This window comes from Sphaeramia orbicularis, chromosome 13 (assembly GCF_902148855.1).
Source record: "Sphaeramia orbicularis chromosome 13, fSphaOr1.1, whole genome shotgun sequence".
NCBI lineage: Eukaryota > Metazoa > Chordata > Actinopteri > Kurtiformes > Apogonidae > Sphaeramia > Sphaeramia orbicularis.
In genome coordinates, this window is record NC_043969.1 from 20,358,970 (window position 1) to 20,372,230 (window position 13,261).

Here is a 13,261-nt window from a genome sequence, read left to right on the forward strand (position 1 = left end):
CCTTTTTTTTTTGCATTTAAACTGCCATGTTCCCATTTTCACCCAGTGGGGATAAAAGTACAACTAATGCTTTCAGCTGACGGCGTCGATTTCTTCATATTCAGAATCTGTGTTCTTCAAAGTCTGGAGATTCACTTTTGTCAGGAGGGATCCCTTTGTTTTCTTTTGTTTTCCAAATTATAAACACTCCTCGAACGGAAAAAATAATAGCGATGACTGAGAAGTAGCTGGCATATACTGTAAACTGCAACAGAGCACATCATTTAAAAAAAAGTTAAATCTCTTTCACATCTTGTAGAAAAGAAAATACAAACAGAACAAAGAAAAGAACAACAATCTGATCTGATGGCTCACCTGAGGTATTATGGATAGACCCAGTCCTTCACTGTCAACAACAACAGATGTGATAACTGTCTGTAGACACAAGGCTCCAAAGTTGTTTGCTCCAAATACCAGGGCATATCTTTCCATTGAGAGGTCAGCTGCAACCTGGTACCTAAGAAACAGTATGTATGTACAGTTCTTAAACAAAAATACACTTCCAACTTCTTTCATTATTTTTTTTTTGTGTGTGGGAGGTGTAATTAAGTAAAACAGCAACCCCTTTTGATCATTTGACCAAAGACTTACATGGCTATTGTAATCAGGAGCATGTACAGACACTTGAAGATGACATAACAAGTGTAGCACACCCAGATGTTTCTTACGAAGGTCATGAGGAAGAGCGCTGCTGCCCCGAGTCCAGAAAAACCACCCAGGGCCAGCTCTCCCCACTGTTCCCATCTCACTTCGGTGAAGCCTATACCATACGCTGTTGCTGCACCTAAAAAAAACACACTACATTAAAACTTGTTTAACAGACATTTTTTCCCATTAATGTGCCAGCATTAGATTTTTGTTCATGTTGCTTACTCAAAAGATTAGATACTGCCTCCACCCCTCCATTGTAGATGCTGAAGTTCTGAGAAGGCTGCACATGCTCCCATAGCACCTAAAAGTATATTGTTATGAGCATTTTAAACATGCAAAAACCACAGATCACATAATGAAGTTATACAAATTAAGTGTATATTTTATGTTCTGGTGGCACTGTGACATCTGGACCTCAATGAAGTGTGATTGTGAAAAATTAGGTTTTAATGCTTGGTGACTGACATTTGCTCTAATTTTGCTCGTTGAACTCATTTTGATCTGTAGTTGCAAAGGTTGAAAGAGTCAAATCTCTTAAATCACAGGTGTCAAACATGCGGCCCGGGGGCCAAATCCGGCCTGCCAAAGGGTTCAATCTGGCCTGTGAGATGAATTTGCAAAGTGCAGAAGATGTTAACAATCAAGGGCGTCAAACTCAAAAATAATAGCATAATAACCTAGAAATATTGACTCCAAATTTTCTTCTTGGTTTAGTGTGAAAAAAATGACATCATGCCTGTAAATAATGGCAACACCAATTATTTCTCTTTGATTTACTGCAAAGAACATTAAATTCTGATATCCTTTAATAATAAAACGTCAATAACCTGAACAAATATGAACAACCTGAAATGTCTAAAGAAAAATAAGTGCAATTTTAACAATATTCTGCCTGTTTTGTGTCTTGGTAGATCTGATCTGTAATGCATATGTATAAATCACGAGTTGAGGCATAATACTGATTAAATTTTTCTTATTTTTTTTCAGAAATTTCTGTTTTTTCAGGTTATTCACATCTTTTTTGTTTGGACAGTTTGTAAAATGTAAATGTTTTCATAATTTAATGGTATTTTTTTGCATATAAAAATTTGGAGTCATCATTATTTATAGGTTATTATGTTATTTTACTGGTTCGGCCCACTGGAGATCAAATTGGGCTGAATGTGGCCCCTGAGAGAAAATGAGTTTAACACCCGTCTTAAATAGTGGTGTATATGATTTGACATTTTTATCCACTTCTAAGTCATTGTTTTCTCTTTTTTTTTGGTTCGGTTTATTTGTTTGTGTCTTTCTTGGTTGAATTCATACCTAATTTGGTTTATAGATTCCCAGTGACCCAGAATAGATCGATTTACATTTTGGGAAAAGTAGGTCAAAGTTTAAATTTTTTATGAATTTTTTAAATCTTTTTTTTTCCCCATTTACTTGTAATGGGCAAAATTTCATGTCTGTAGCAGCAAAACTGTTGGTTGAATTCATACCAAATTGGGTTTATATATTGCTAGTGACCCACAATAGGTGTGGTTACATTTTGGAAAAAGTAGGTCAAAGTTAAAATTTTGTATTTTTAAAATTTTTTTCTTCTCCCATTTACTTATAATGGGCAAAATTTCAAATGTCTATCAAAACATCAATTTTATTTCAATTTACTTCAAACTTGGCACATATATAGAGGCAATTGATATGCTGACATCAGCACGTGCATAGACATGATGGCATCAGCAGGATCGATGCCAAAATAAGCTACAATACATGAGGGGTGGGGTTTATTGTGCCTGGCACCACTTGTTAATTTTACCTTCTAGTTATACTGCCTTTACAACTGACCTGCACATAGTTGACAGTCTGGTTGTAGCCGCAGGTGGCCAGTGCCCACCACACCGACCAGTAGAGCAGATATCTGGAGGAATAACACTGGTAAAAATCCTTCCATATGTGAAGGAGGACTTTGCCACAGCTGTCTGCACCATCATATTCCTTGGTTTCCTCAGCCTTAGGTCCCTTTTCTTCCAGTGTCCCTGCAGAATTGAATTCTACAGAGAATTTTGCTCTGGTTGAACCTACAGTCCTATCCACATCATTTTTTGTTCCTTCTGCTACAGTTTTATGACCCATGTCTTTGCGGTGGAAGAACATGCTCCGTTGTGGCATTGGCAGGAAGAAGGATGTGAGGAGAGCGATGGTAGTCAGAACCAGAGTAAATACCAGCATGTTGTTGTAGGACATGAGGTTAAAGCTGACCAAAAGCTGGCCCAGCACAGAGCCCACTGTGTGCCCGAAGAGTTGGATGCTACGGCAGTAAGATGTGGCCCTCCGATACCTCTTCACATCAATGACACTGTAATAAACAACATATTTGAAATGCTACACCTGAGCCAGCAATGCAACATTACCCCTGATGCCTGGCAGTGGTGCTGCCTTGTACTGTCTTTTAATGACCTGTAGATGTAGGAGAAATAGGCCACCTCACTGGCTGTCACCACCCCGTAGAAGAACTGCATGGCCTGCATAGCTGGCACACTTTGAGTCCAGAGTAACATAGCTGTGGTAACGAAAAGGTTGGAACACTGGAACACCACCACAGGCTTGTAACGGAGCCAGTCAGTCAGCACGAACACCGGCACCAGCACGGACAGGTACGAATATGTCCACACTGGGAAAATCTGATTGTTTACCTGCCAGAGAAAGACTAGTATCAAAGTAATAAATCTAAAACTATTACTGGTTAAGTTGCATGTAAGATCATCACTTCATAGCAATAAAAAAAAAGTGGTTAGAACTTTACCACTCAGGTTATGAAGACTGTGTTTAACTCTGCTCTGGTTCCCAAACCTGGCTATTTTGCAGTAAATTTTGTGAGTTTCTTTTGTTTAGTGTACCAAAAAGGCCAGGGTTTCTTTATATAGCACATTTAAAAACAGACAATACTGCCCCAAAGTGCTGACATTATGAAACAGAATATAAGTAAAAGACAATACATAGAATAAAACAATACTGACACATAGTTCGTGCATTAAAAATATTAAAACAATAAATTTAAACACTAAAAACAAAAATCTAAAACTCTAAGACAAATAAAATGTCCAAAAAGCACACAAGCTGTTTGAGGTTTTGATTTAAATGTCACAAAACTAACAAAGCAAACTGAAATATGTTCCCTATATGCTCTATTATTATGTGTGAGTTTATTAGTTAAAGCACGTTATGCATTTTGAGATTTCATGTGTTATACCTCTTCTATTGTTAGATTCTTGTCTGGTCCGGTCAGGTATGGGATGAGGAACGGCTCCAGAGGTTTGACTGTGCTGAAGAATCCATAGATGCATAGCAGAGAGGTGGGATACCTCCAATCTGCTCTCGACCTTCTCACTGCCTCCATTTTCCTCTTCTCAGGAAACAATCACAGCTCACTCAAACGCCTTCCTTCTCCCTGTTTTAGGCGTGTTTATATACACATCTAGTTCCTACCTATTAAATCTTGCCTCCTTGTGTGGAATATGTCAGAGGTATTGGCCTTGGTTTGTCAATCAACAACCCAGTTAAAAGGTTAGTCATGGTTCAGCTCACCAGGAGATACACGTGTCACAAATGAAACAGGCAGATGCCAGGACTTTGTCTCTAATTTGTTTCAGTAAGCAATAATAACTGCAGCTTTATTGTTACTTCATTGAACTGTTGGACTTCCTCACTGAATTATCATACAGATTACAAGTTGTAGAGATAATGAGGAGCTAAAACCTGCTCCTGCACAGACTAGTGGTTTAACCTTATAACTCCAAATGTATCGTATTTGATGCATGAGTTTTGAAGCCCTCTACGTGATCAGTGTGATATTTTTTTTCTTGAAAACCTGATGTATACAATTAAATACATGCAATACACAGCTAATCCACCAGGGGGGATCATTCACCGAAGGTCTTTCCAGTGACCCTACAAGTTTGTCATTAATGAGGAAGAAGAAACAATTTTGCCAATTTTGAAAAGGAATTACCAATTTGTTAGACACATTTGTTTTATGTTTTTGTTTGTTCAAAAATAATATTTGAGCATTGAGACCTGATGTATCAAATATGATACAAAATTGAAACCCATACATGGAAATTGATATTTGAAAGAACATTATTTTGGTTGTTCCGAAGGATCCATAATGGCTCCAGTTTCAAAGAACAGGAATTTTCTGTCAATGATTTAATGGTGCAGGCTTTACAGAGTTAAAGGAATGAGAAATGTAGTATACTTCATTAATAATTTAATTCCTAAATAAATGAAAAACCACTCATTCATTTAATATCAAGACCACAGCAGAGACCATTTTAACCCTTTCATGCATGAATTATGAGAATCATAATCAAGATTTTTTTTCCTGAGTGTTTTTATTCCTCTTTAGGCATGAAAAAAAGTGATTGAATTTTTTTATTAACTTATTTTCCATGGAGTTACAAAAATGTCCACTCAGCTGGACATTATGCATTTAATTTTAGAAGCAAAGAAACATGAATTTATTGATATACTGTGTGAGAACTATGAAATAAAAAATAAAAATAATCTGATGTTTTCTCACATTTTAACATACTCTAACACTAGTTATTACTCATTTCATGGAGATGATATGCAAAAAACCCCCAAAAACTAAAAAAAAAAACAAAAAAACAACCCCCCCCAAAGAAACATGTTAATTATAGTCTAATCACAATTACCAATTTTTTTTTACACTCAAACATGTTAGTGCAGATCACGTTTATCTAGAACAGCAAAGTTACAGTAATGGTATGAATTGCAGTGGCAGATCATGCATAGGCGTCCACTGTATTCGCTGATATGGAACTAAAACAACAAAATCCATGAAAATATGAGAGAAAAGCTGTAGAATAGCTGTCCACTATGCATGAAAGGGTTAATGACCTTGGTCAAAAATGTTCAGCAGAGATCACCTCCACACCAGTCTCATGCTCTTGGTCCTTCATCCCCGTTTGTTCAGAATGGTGTTGTTGACGTACACAGGCGGTGTAGGTCCCTCGAATCAGGAACAGCACCGAGATGACGGCGTAGTAGCTGCCATAGATGATGAACTGTGGAGAACAGCCTCTGTCATTTGATACATTACTATAACAGTTTGTCCAACTGTTTTCCTCAAACATGTCTGCATGCAACAGTTACTGAAAACCACTAGGTGTCACTCTGCACTTACATGTAAGTGCACAGAACACCAGAATTAAGTCCCTGTCTGCTGCGATTAAATAATAAATAGACAGTCATTTCTATTCATTTAAGCCTGTGAAGATGTACCTGCGTCACAATGTCCAATCCCAGAGCAGCTTCATCGACAAAAATACCAGTCATAATAGTCTGCAGCGAAAGGGCCACAAATGTGTTGATCCCAAACGTCAAAGCATAGCACTCCATGGAGAGGTTTGAGGCAATCTGAAAACTAGAATAGGAATAAGCCTGTAATTTCATAAGAATGAAGCATGTGTTACGCTCTAATGGATACTTAAAGGCTATTCAATAATTTACAATACAAGAAAAGTACCTTCTCAATTTCCCTACAGCCTTTCCCCAAAAATAACAGTCAGGACCCAGAACTGTGGTATGTCACTTCATCTTCCAAATGAATCCATAAAGACCCAGAGTGACTTTTGTGGCAGTTCCCAAATGATTTTTTTTCTCTAGATTAACCTTTCTTAAGTGGTTTCTCACCATTTAAAATATATTATATGCTGTGTTTTGCACTTTTCTCAGTGAAAATCTTGTATTTTTCCATATTTAATTCACTGATCTTGTAGATGTTCATAAAAGTTGAGGGTTATTTTATCAATAACTGAGAAAACTGAAGAAAAATGTACTTTTTCAGCAAAGATATCAATAACTAAATGTAAAAACAAGTGTGTTCATTTACTGTCATTTATCAAACTCCATGGGTTTTACTGGTGAATCAATGTAGAAGATGACGGTGTTTCCACGTTCACTACAGAGCCTCTGAACATCCAAATAGGTCATATCTGATGACCATGAAAAGATGATAAACTGCATATTACACCAACTATTTACATGTGTTGATAGGATTAGTGGATCAACAGCTACTAAACATTTTACATCAGTAGATGGTTTTGGTCGGTGGTGCATGTTTGGGTCTTTATGGGTTAAAATAATAGAAGAGAGTTCTCTGGAAGAGTTTATAAATGTTGACCAACTAATTGTGAAAAGCAGAGAAGTTTAAGATGCAATATGACAAAAATGACAGAATACAAAATGAGGAAAATGATGCAACAAAAAATTATTAAAAGGTAAAAGATGCAAGAACATGCAACAAAATGAAAATTATGAAATAGAGGTAAAAACAATAATGAAAAAAACACATAATAAGAAAAGCTTTTTCTTTTTAAAGAGACTTTGTGACACATTGTGTTGTCGGTGGAAAAGTCAGTAAGCGTACACATTATGGCAATTCAAGTTATATTTGTGTAAATTTGGATCTCAGGTGAAAAAATTGATTTTTCAGACCTTTAGTTGAAAAACTTTGGGAACCAGTGCCATAAAGAGATGGTATCACTTCAATCTGAATTTTACTGTTGAGTATCCTCTGTTGTGAACTTACGCTGTGATGGTGATGAGAAACATGTAGCAAGATTTGAAAATGACATAACCAGCATAACACGCCCAGATACTGCTGGTGAGTACCATCAGAAAGATAGCACCAGTCCCCACAGCTGAGAACAGTCCTAAAGCCAGCTCCCCCCACACAGCCCAGGTCACCTTGATATGACCAACAGAGAATGCTGCAGCAGCACCTGAGCCATGAAACAGGAAATTCAGTGATTAATCTGTCATTTCATTGGATTACAACTCTAATGTGCCTGTGCATTTTTGGTACGATTTCGTGACTCATTTGTTAATGTCAGGTGAAGCATCTCTTTCCATGGTATAAAGGAGGATGTGGCCTTCCAACAAAACCCTATGCACCTACATGACTTTGCTGGTCCCAGCATCACCTACTTATTAGGATGAACCACTCGCCTGGCTCTAGAATCAGCTATCAGCAATAATCAGGGAACCCATTACCTTCTAACTTTATCTCCTTAACTGAAGCAATTACTCATCCTCTTCACAGCCTGAGCCAAGTTGAACACGAGCCAAAAGGACCATGGTTATGTAATTCCCTTTCCAAATCAATACACATTCTCTGTTTAGATGCTTATTCCATACAGCCAAGAAAAGCAGGATCGTTTTCTTTTAATTGCCAGTTTTTATGTCTATGTGCCATCAGGCACAGCAGCTTTTATAATCGTCATTAAATTTTATATATGTTCCATATAATGAATTTGCACTGGTGTCTTCCCTCCTCTCGTTATTCAGACATCTGATGCCCATTCTTCCTTCTGCCTCTATGTTCATTTATAAAACTTCAGTTCAAAAGAGACTTTGAGTCTCTTCTTTTGTTAGTAGTGACAACTTTTTATTTAAAGTTATGGCTGAGTATGATCTTTAAAGAAATATGACCCAGTAAATGTAGTTTCCTTTCTCTTATGCTCCAAATAAATGTACCAGCACACATGAGCACAGTTGGAATCACTTACCAACAAGGGAGCATGCAGCCTCTACACCTCCATTGTAGATGGTTGATGTGGCTGATGGTTCTATATGGTCCCACATTAGCTGGATATAGTTGAAGACCTGTACATAGCCAGCTGTGGCCAGAGCCCACCACAGGGACCAATAGATTAAGTGCCTGCAACATTTAACAATATAGATACTGTCAAATGAAGATGTAGATAAATTATGGAATGACAGTGTATGCATTTGCTAATTTACTGCAGTAAAAAACATTACATAAGAAGTAAAATATCTGCCAAATGTCACATCAATAAACTTGGAAAAGCAAAATGCCTGGAAGAGTAAGACTCCTTGAAGCTTTGCCAAAGTAGACGACCTGCATTGGCCACATTTCCCCTGCTGCACCAGCCAGCCCTGCCATTATGCTCCATCTCCTCATTCCCTGAACCAGAGCAGTCAGCTCCTACTGGCCCCTCCTGTTGGGACTGTGAGCCCACAGCTGCAGCATTTTTCCCTTTGAAGAACATGCTCCTCTGAGGCATGGGCAACCAGAAGGAGATGAGAAAAGCCATGCTGACAATCCCCAGAGTGATGGCATTGATGTATAAGTAGTCCACTCCTGTGCGGTTGATTTAAAGCAAAAAAAGACATCCCTCGTTGTGGTTATTTCAAATTTCTTTTTTGCAGTAATAATTAGTATGCAGGAAAGCAGGAACACAAAAGACATAAAATGTGTGTCTTATTTTTTCATGTACAGTTTTTTTTGTCTTTCCACCTTTACTTGAAGAAAAAAAAAAAAAAAATAATAATACAGCTCATGTCATATCAGACTGACATAAAGTGCTGGAGCTTATAAATAATTAAACTGCAAAAAGTTCACAAACCATCAAACACTCCAGTTCAAAATCCTTTTCATGTGTGACTCTCAGGCCATAGACCTTCTTCAAGGTGTACAAAGTTGGCAAAATGTGCCAAATTTTTGCACAGACTTGGCTGTGTGGAGACTTGTTTTTCAGTTGGTTGCCTTACCTGCCACAGAGATGAGCACTTGTCCTAAACCAGCACCAAATGTATACCCAGTCAGCATGGCACTACGAAGGTACCCGGTTGCTCTTTGGTAATGCTCAACTGGTATTATGCTGTAAATGTAGGAAAAATAGGCCACTTCTGTAGAAGTCACAACTGCATAATTGACCTGTAGATAAAATTAAAGAGCTGTAAGGTAACTATAACTATATCCTTTAATACAGACAACCATATGTGTAACATCTATTCCTACCTAGTTAGGCGTTAGTTTTATAGTAAACTTGCATACCATGAATTACTTTAGCTTGTTGATATTTGATGTTCTACAAAAGCAACAGAATTTTTCCCAACTATGCACATTAATTGTTACTAGTCTTTGAGTTCACCTGAAGGACAGTCATGGCAAGCAGACCTGGGGCAAAGCATAGCAGGAGGTAGTTGGTGACTAGGAAGAGCCCCTGGACTGTAATGAGAGGCTTGTGTCTCAGAAAGTCTGTTAGCAGAAAGACAGGGAAAAGGAAAGCCAAGTAGGAGTATGTCCAGATAGGGAACAGGTAGTTGGTCACCTGTAGGAAACAACAAGCAGGACAAAACAATATTGCAGATCTAGGTGCATGGTGCTCATCTCTTGTCAAAACTGTAAAAACTAAAAAGCTGTTAATCACATACCTGATGAATACCAGCGGTTAAGTACCTACCTAACAGCATAACAGTATGTGTGCCACTCTTACCACTTCTTCAGAGATGTTCTTGTGTGGTCCAATTAGGTATGGTGTGAGGAAGGGCTCTGCTACTCTGCAATTGGCAAAAAACCCATAGAGACACAGGACTGTAGTGGGATAAGCCCAGGTGGAGGACTTCAGCTTGGTCCAACAAGCCATATTTCCTCTAGGTTTAGAATTTTGCAGGGGGTCCAACAGAACACCTTGGTCTTAACTAGAAATCTGACTACCTGTGTTATCTGCACGGCAGTTTTAACTGAAACTCCACTCATCAGTAGTTAGCATATAGACACTATCTTTATGATCTACACGTGCAGTAGGCACAGTTTATTAGCAAGACTTTGACCTTTTAAGAAACAGAAGGAAAGTTGAGGAGAGGGTGGAAAAGTGGCTACTCTACAATACTGTGATGTGACTAAAGGTGAGGAGCTGCTGCTGCAGAGCGGACTGAGAGCAGGTGTGGGGTTGTGAACAGATGTCTGTGATTACCGGAGGGAGAGACTCTGGGTTTGTGGGATGTAAAAGGCAGTTGGTTTGGAGCACGCGAGAAGCTTGTGTCTTGGTGCTGTGGGAAAGAGCTGGGAGTCGTTCGTGGCTGTTTAGGGCGACCGGCGACGAAGACCGCTAGAATAGGGGGTTAGTTGTTCCAGCGCTAGGAGGGGAGGCTGGACGCCTCCTGTAGGGTAGTGAGAATTGGGTTAGTAAAGCGCCAGGTCCGGGCTACTTCTCGCCATTACCTTTACCGGCGCACTGGGTGTGCCACCACTGCTCTACACCATCGCCACTGTCAGTGGGTCCGCCGCTGCTCTTCGCCTCCACGTCTGCCGGACAGCTTTCGCCGCTTGCTGGGTTGGACTTGCAACATCCAACAAAGCTGTATTCCCCGGGGAGTTGGACGGTGCCTCAAGCTCAGACCCTGGGGGGGGGGGGGGGGGGGGGTCTTGCCAAGTGGTCGAGTTAAGTGCCAATTTATTTTACTAGCGGCATTGTACCCGTGGTCCCATTGTACGATTGCGCCCTCCCGTGGTGCAACAGTGGCATTGCACCCGTATGCCTTCCTGTGCTGCAACATGCGCCGGACAAAGACGTGCAGAACGTCTATTGTAGTAAGATATATATTTGAATGAGTATATGTGTTTTAATGTGAGGGATAGAGTGGGCGGGAGCCCAGCCGGGGGGAATCACCTGTGTAGAACAGCGAAGGGGGGCCCCTGCCCCTTGTGAGACTTGCGTGGTTTGCCATGCTGAACAGGGTGTGAAATGAAGCCAATGTGTTAATTGCAGTGCCTCCAGTAGAGGGTGCTAGCGTGTTGGGTTTGCAGTGAACCATAAGCTTGCTGTGATATGTGGAAATGGTGGTAATGGCGGGGGCCTTTTCTGGACTGAGATACCGCAGAATCCCCCCCGACTGCAGCTCACATCTTTTTCCTCTTTTTATGAATTGTGTGTTTTGGGTGATTCTCTGAATTTGGTGCTGTTTGGGGTCTATGGTTGCTGCAAAAAAAAAAAAAACATAAATGACTTTGTTTTTGAACACTGCATTTGGTGAAGGAGTATTTGAACCTCTGTGAAAACATGTTTTCCCACCTTAGGCATTAAATGTCATTCAGTATTATGATTGTGTTTGCCAGATATGGTGTATTAAAATCAACCCCATAACAGGACATTTTGACTTCAGTGTGAATATTATCCTAAAACATATTCAAACTAATTCTCTCTGTGTCTTGGGGAACACCTGTCCCTTGTGTAAAATAACTCATTGTAAGTGTATTTTATTTTATTCTAACAAATTTTTGTTTGAGTGAATATTATGATATGGTATTTGATGTACAGTTGGTCTTCATAAATCATGAAAAAATACTTTTACCTTCAAATTAGATAAGGCTTCCATATATTTTCTACTTGTCCCCTAAGCGCTGTTAACATTTTAACAAACATTTATCTTCTATTAGTTGTTATTATCAAAAAATATAAAAATGTATCAAGTAACAGGGTTGAACACAATGTAACAGGGTTGAACACACTATGACAGGATTGAATGAAATCCAACAATTAAGCAAATTAAAATGAAATTTATTGAATTATGAATTAATGAATGAATAAAAAAGGTACATTGTTGTATTCTCTAAACAAAAACTTCAATAAACTTCTCTAAAATCTTGAACTAATAAAACTTTTCCAGCGTGCATGCTCCCTTCTGAGATATTCTTCCCTTTTCTCGGATCTGAATTTATTTTCGCACTGTACTCCCTTTGCCTTTCTTCATTGGACTTTCTCATATCTGAAAATAATGAACATGACATAACGTAACAAAGTAAGAACAGTCCAACCTTCAACTCCATAACAATGATTCAATCCCGTAACAGTATTTTTTGTTATGGAGTTGAATGTTATGGGGTTGATGATTTTAGCTAAAAGAAGCCACAAATCTCCATTAGCTGGGATATGGGACACCACCTGGCATGAGGAAAACAAGAATGTAATATATTTTACCAACATTATCATTTGATTTTTCCAAAACAATATTAAATATCATTCATACACATAACAGTATTGAATGGGTGAGCTTGACAATGCCAGTCTGACAATAAAAACAATGAAATATAGGAAAGAAAGCATGTTAACACCTACCTCTCTTTACAGTGTCAGTTGGAGAAGATTTGAGTGATGTCACTTCCTGGGCGCTGAGGAAGTTGGACTGAACCATTATGTTTAAAAAGGGGGAAATTGGTGTTCTGTTATGGGGTTCAGCGAAACTGAGGGACACGATTAAATAGAGATATTTTATTAGTAAATTATGTGTTTTCTCAGATTTCTTTTATGTAGGTTAAAGTAAAAAATCAGGTCATTTCATCAATATAAAAAACTTTGGCATACAACTGTTTATTCTGACCTCTGCACTTTCAGCAATCGATAAAAAAACAAACAAACATGATTTTCACAGTATGTTTGTGTGTTATAGTTAAAAACACATGGGCCTTTCCATTTCTGACTTAAAAATGCATTTTGTGGTTTACTCTATGTGAAAATATTTGAGGTAAACCTGTGGGACACAAAAGGCACCGAATTCAGAGAATCACCCTTTTATTTGTAACAAAGATTATTGTATTGTACCACTTTTCTCCGGGTGATTATTGCATGGCTCTGACTAGGTGACTTTAAGTTCACTACCCTGTTTGGAAACCACTTTACATTAAAATACTTTATTTATGACCATTTAGTAAATTCAATTTCCATTTACAGTAATACAGCGAAAGAGATTTCTCAATATA

General features: G+C 38.5%; 2 protein-coding genes across 2 annotated transcripts; both read right to left on the bottom strand.

The window, feature by feature from the left end:
* Positions 1 to 20: 20 nt before the first annotated feature.
* slc19a3a (solute carrier family 19 member 3a) lies at positions 21 to 4,069 on the bottom strand. Its single transcript, XM_030151821.1, has 7 exons — positions 3,923 to 4,069; positions 3,130 to 3,365; positions 2,518 to 3,028; positions 913 to 991; positions 631 to 823; positions 355 to 496; positions 21 to 244 (listed from the first exon to the last, which is right to left on the bottom strand). Exons 1-7 carry the CDS (start codon positions 4,067 to 4,069, stop codon positions 101 to 103), a joined length of 1,452 nt encoding a protein of 483 aa, XP_030007681.1. The 3' UTR covers positions 21 to 100.
* Positions 4,070 to 5,597: 1,528 nt separating this feature from the next.
* On the bottom strand, positions 5,598 to 10,148 carry slc19a3b (solute carrier family 19 member 3b). Its single transcript, XM_030152661.1, has 8 exons — positions 9,999 to 10,148; positions 9,654 to 9,833; positions 9,271 to 9,436; positions 8,575 to 8,860; positions 8,265 to 8,416; positions 7,286 to 7,478; positions 5,977 to 6,118; positions 5,598 to 5,759 (listed from the first exon to the last, which is right to left on the bottom strand). Exons 1-8 carry the CDS (start codon positions 10,146 to 10,148, stop codon positions 5,598 to 5,600), a joined length of 1,431 nt encoding a protein of 476 aa, XP_030008521.1.
* Between the last annotated feature and the right edge of the window lie 3,113 nt (positions 10,149 to 13,261).

Excerpts from the sequence above, each read along its gene's own strand:
- slc19a3a (XM_030151821.1), bottom strand. The coding sequence starts at position 4,069 with ATGGAGGCAGTGAGAAGGTCGAGAGCAGATTGGAGGTATCCCACCTCT. Across the intron at positions 3,029-3,129 it reads TATTTCTCCTACATCTACAG|TGTCATTGATGTGAAGAGGT; the intron begins GTCATTAAAAGA and ends TGTTTATTACAG. Across the intron at positions 992-2,517 it reads AGACTGTCAACTATGTGCAG|GTGCTATGGGAGCATGTGCA; the intron begins GTCAGTTGTAAA and ends ATATACTTTTAG.
- slc19a3b (XM_030152661.1), bottom strand. The coding sequence starts at position 10,148 with ATGGCTTGTTGGACCAAGCTGAAGTCCTCCACCTGGGCTTATCCCACT. Across the intron at positions 9,834-9,998 it reads AGAACATCTCTGAAGAAGTG|GTGACCAACTACCTGTTCCC; the intron begins GTAAGAGTGGCA and ends TGTTTCCTACAG. Across the intron at positions 7,479-8,264 it reads GGCTGCATGCTCCCTTGTTG|GTGCTGCTGCAGCATTCTCT; the intron begins GTAAGTGATTCC and ends TTCATGGCTCAG.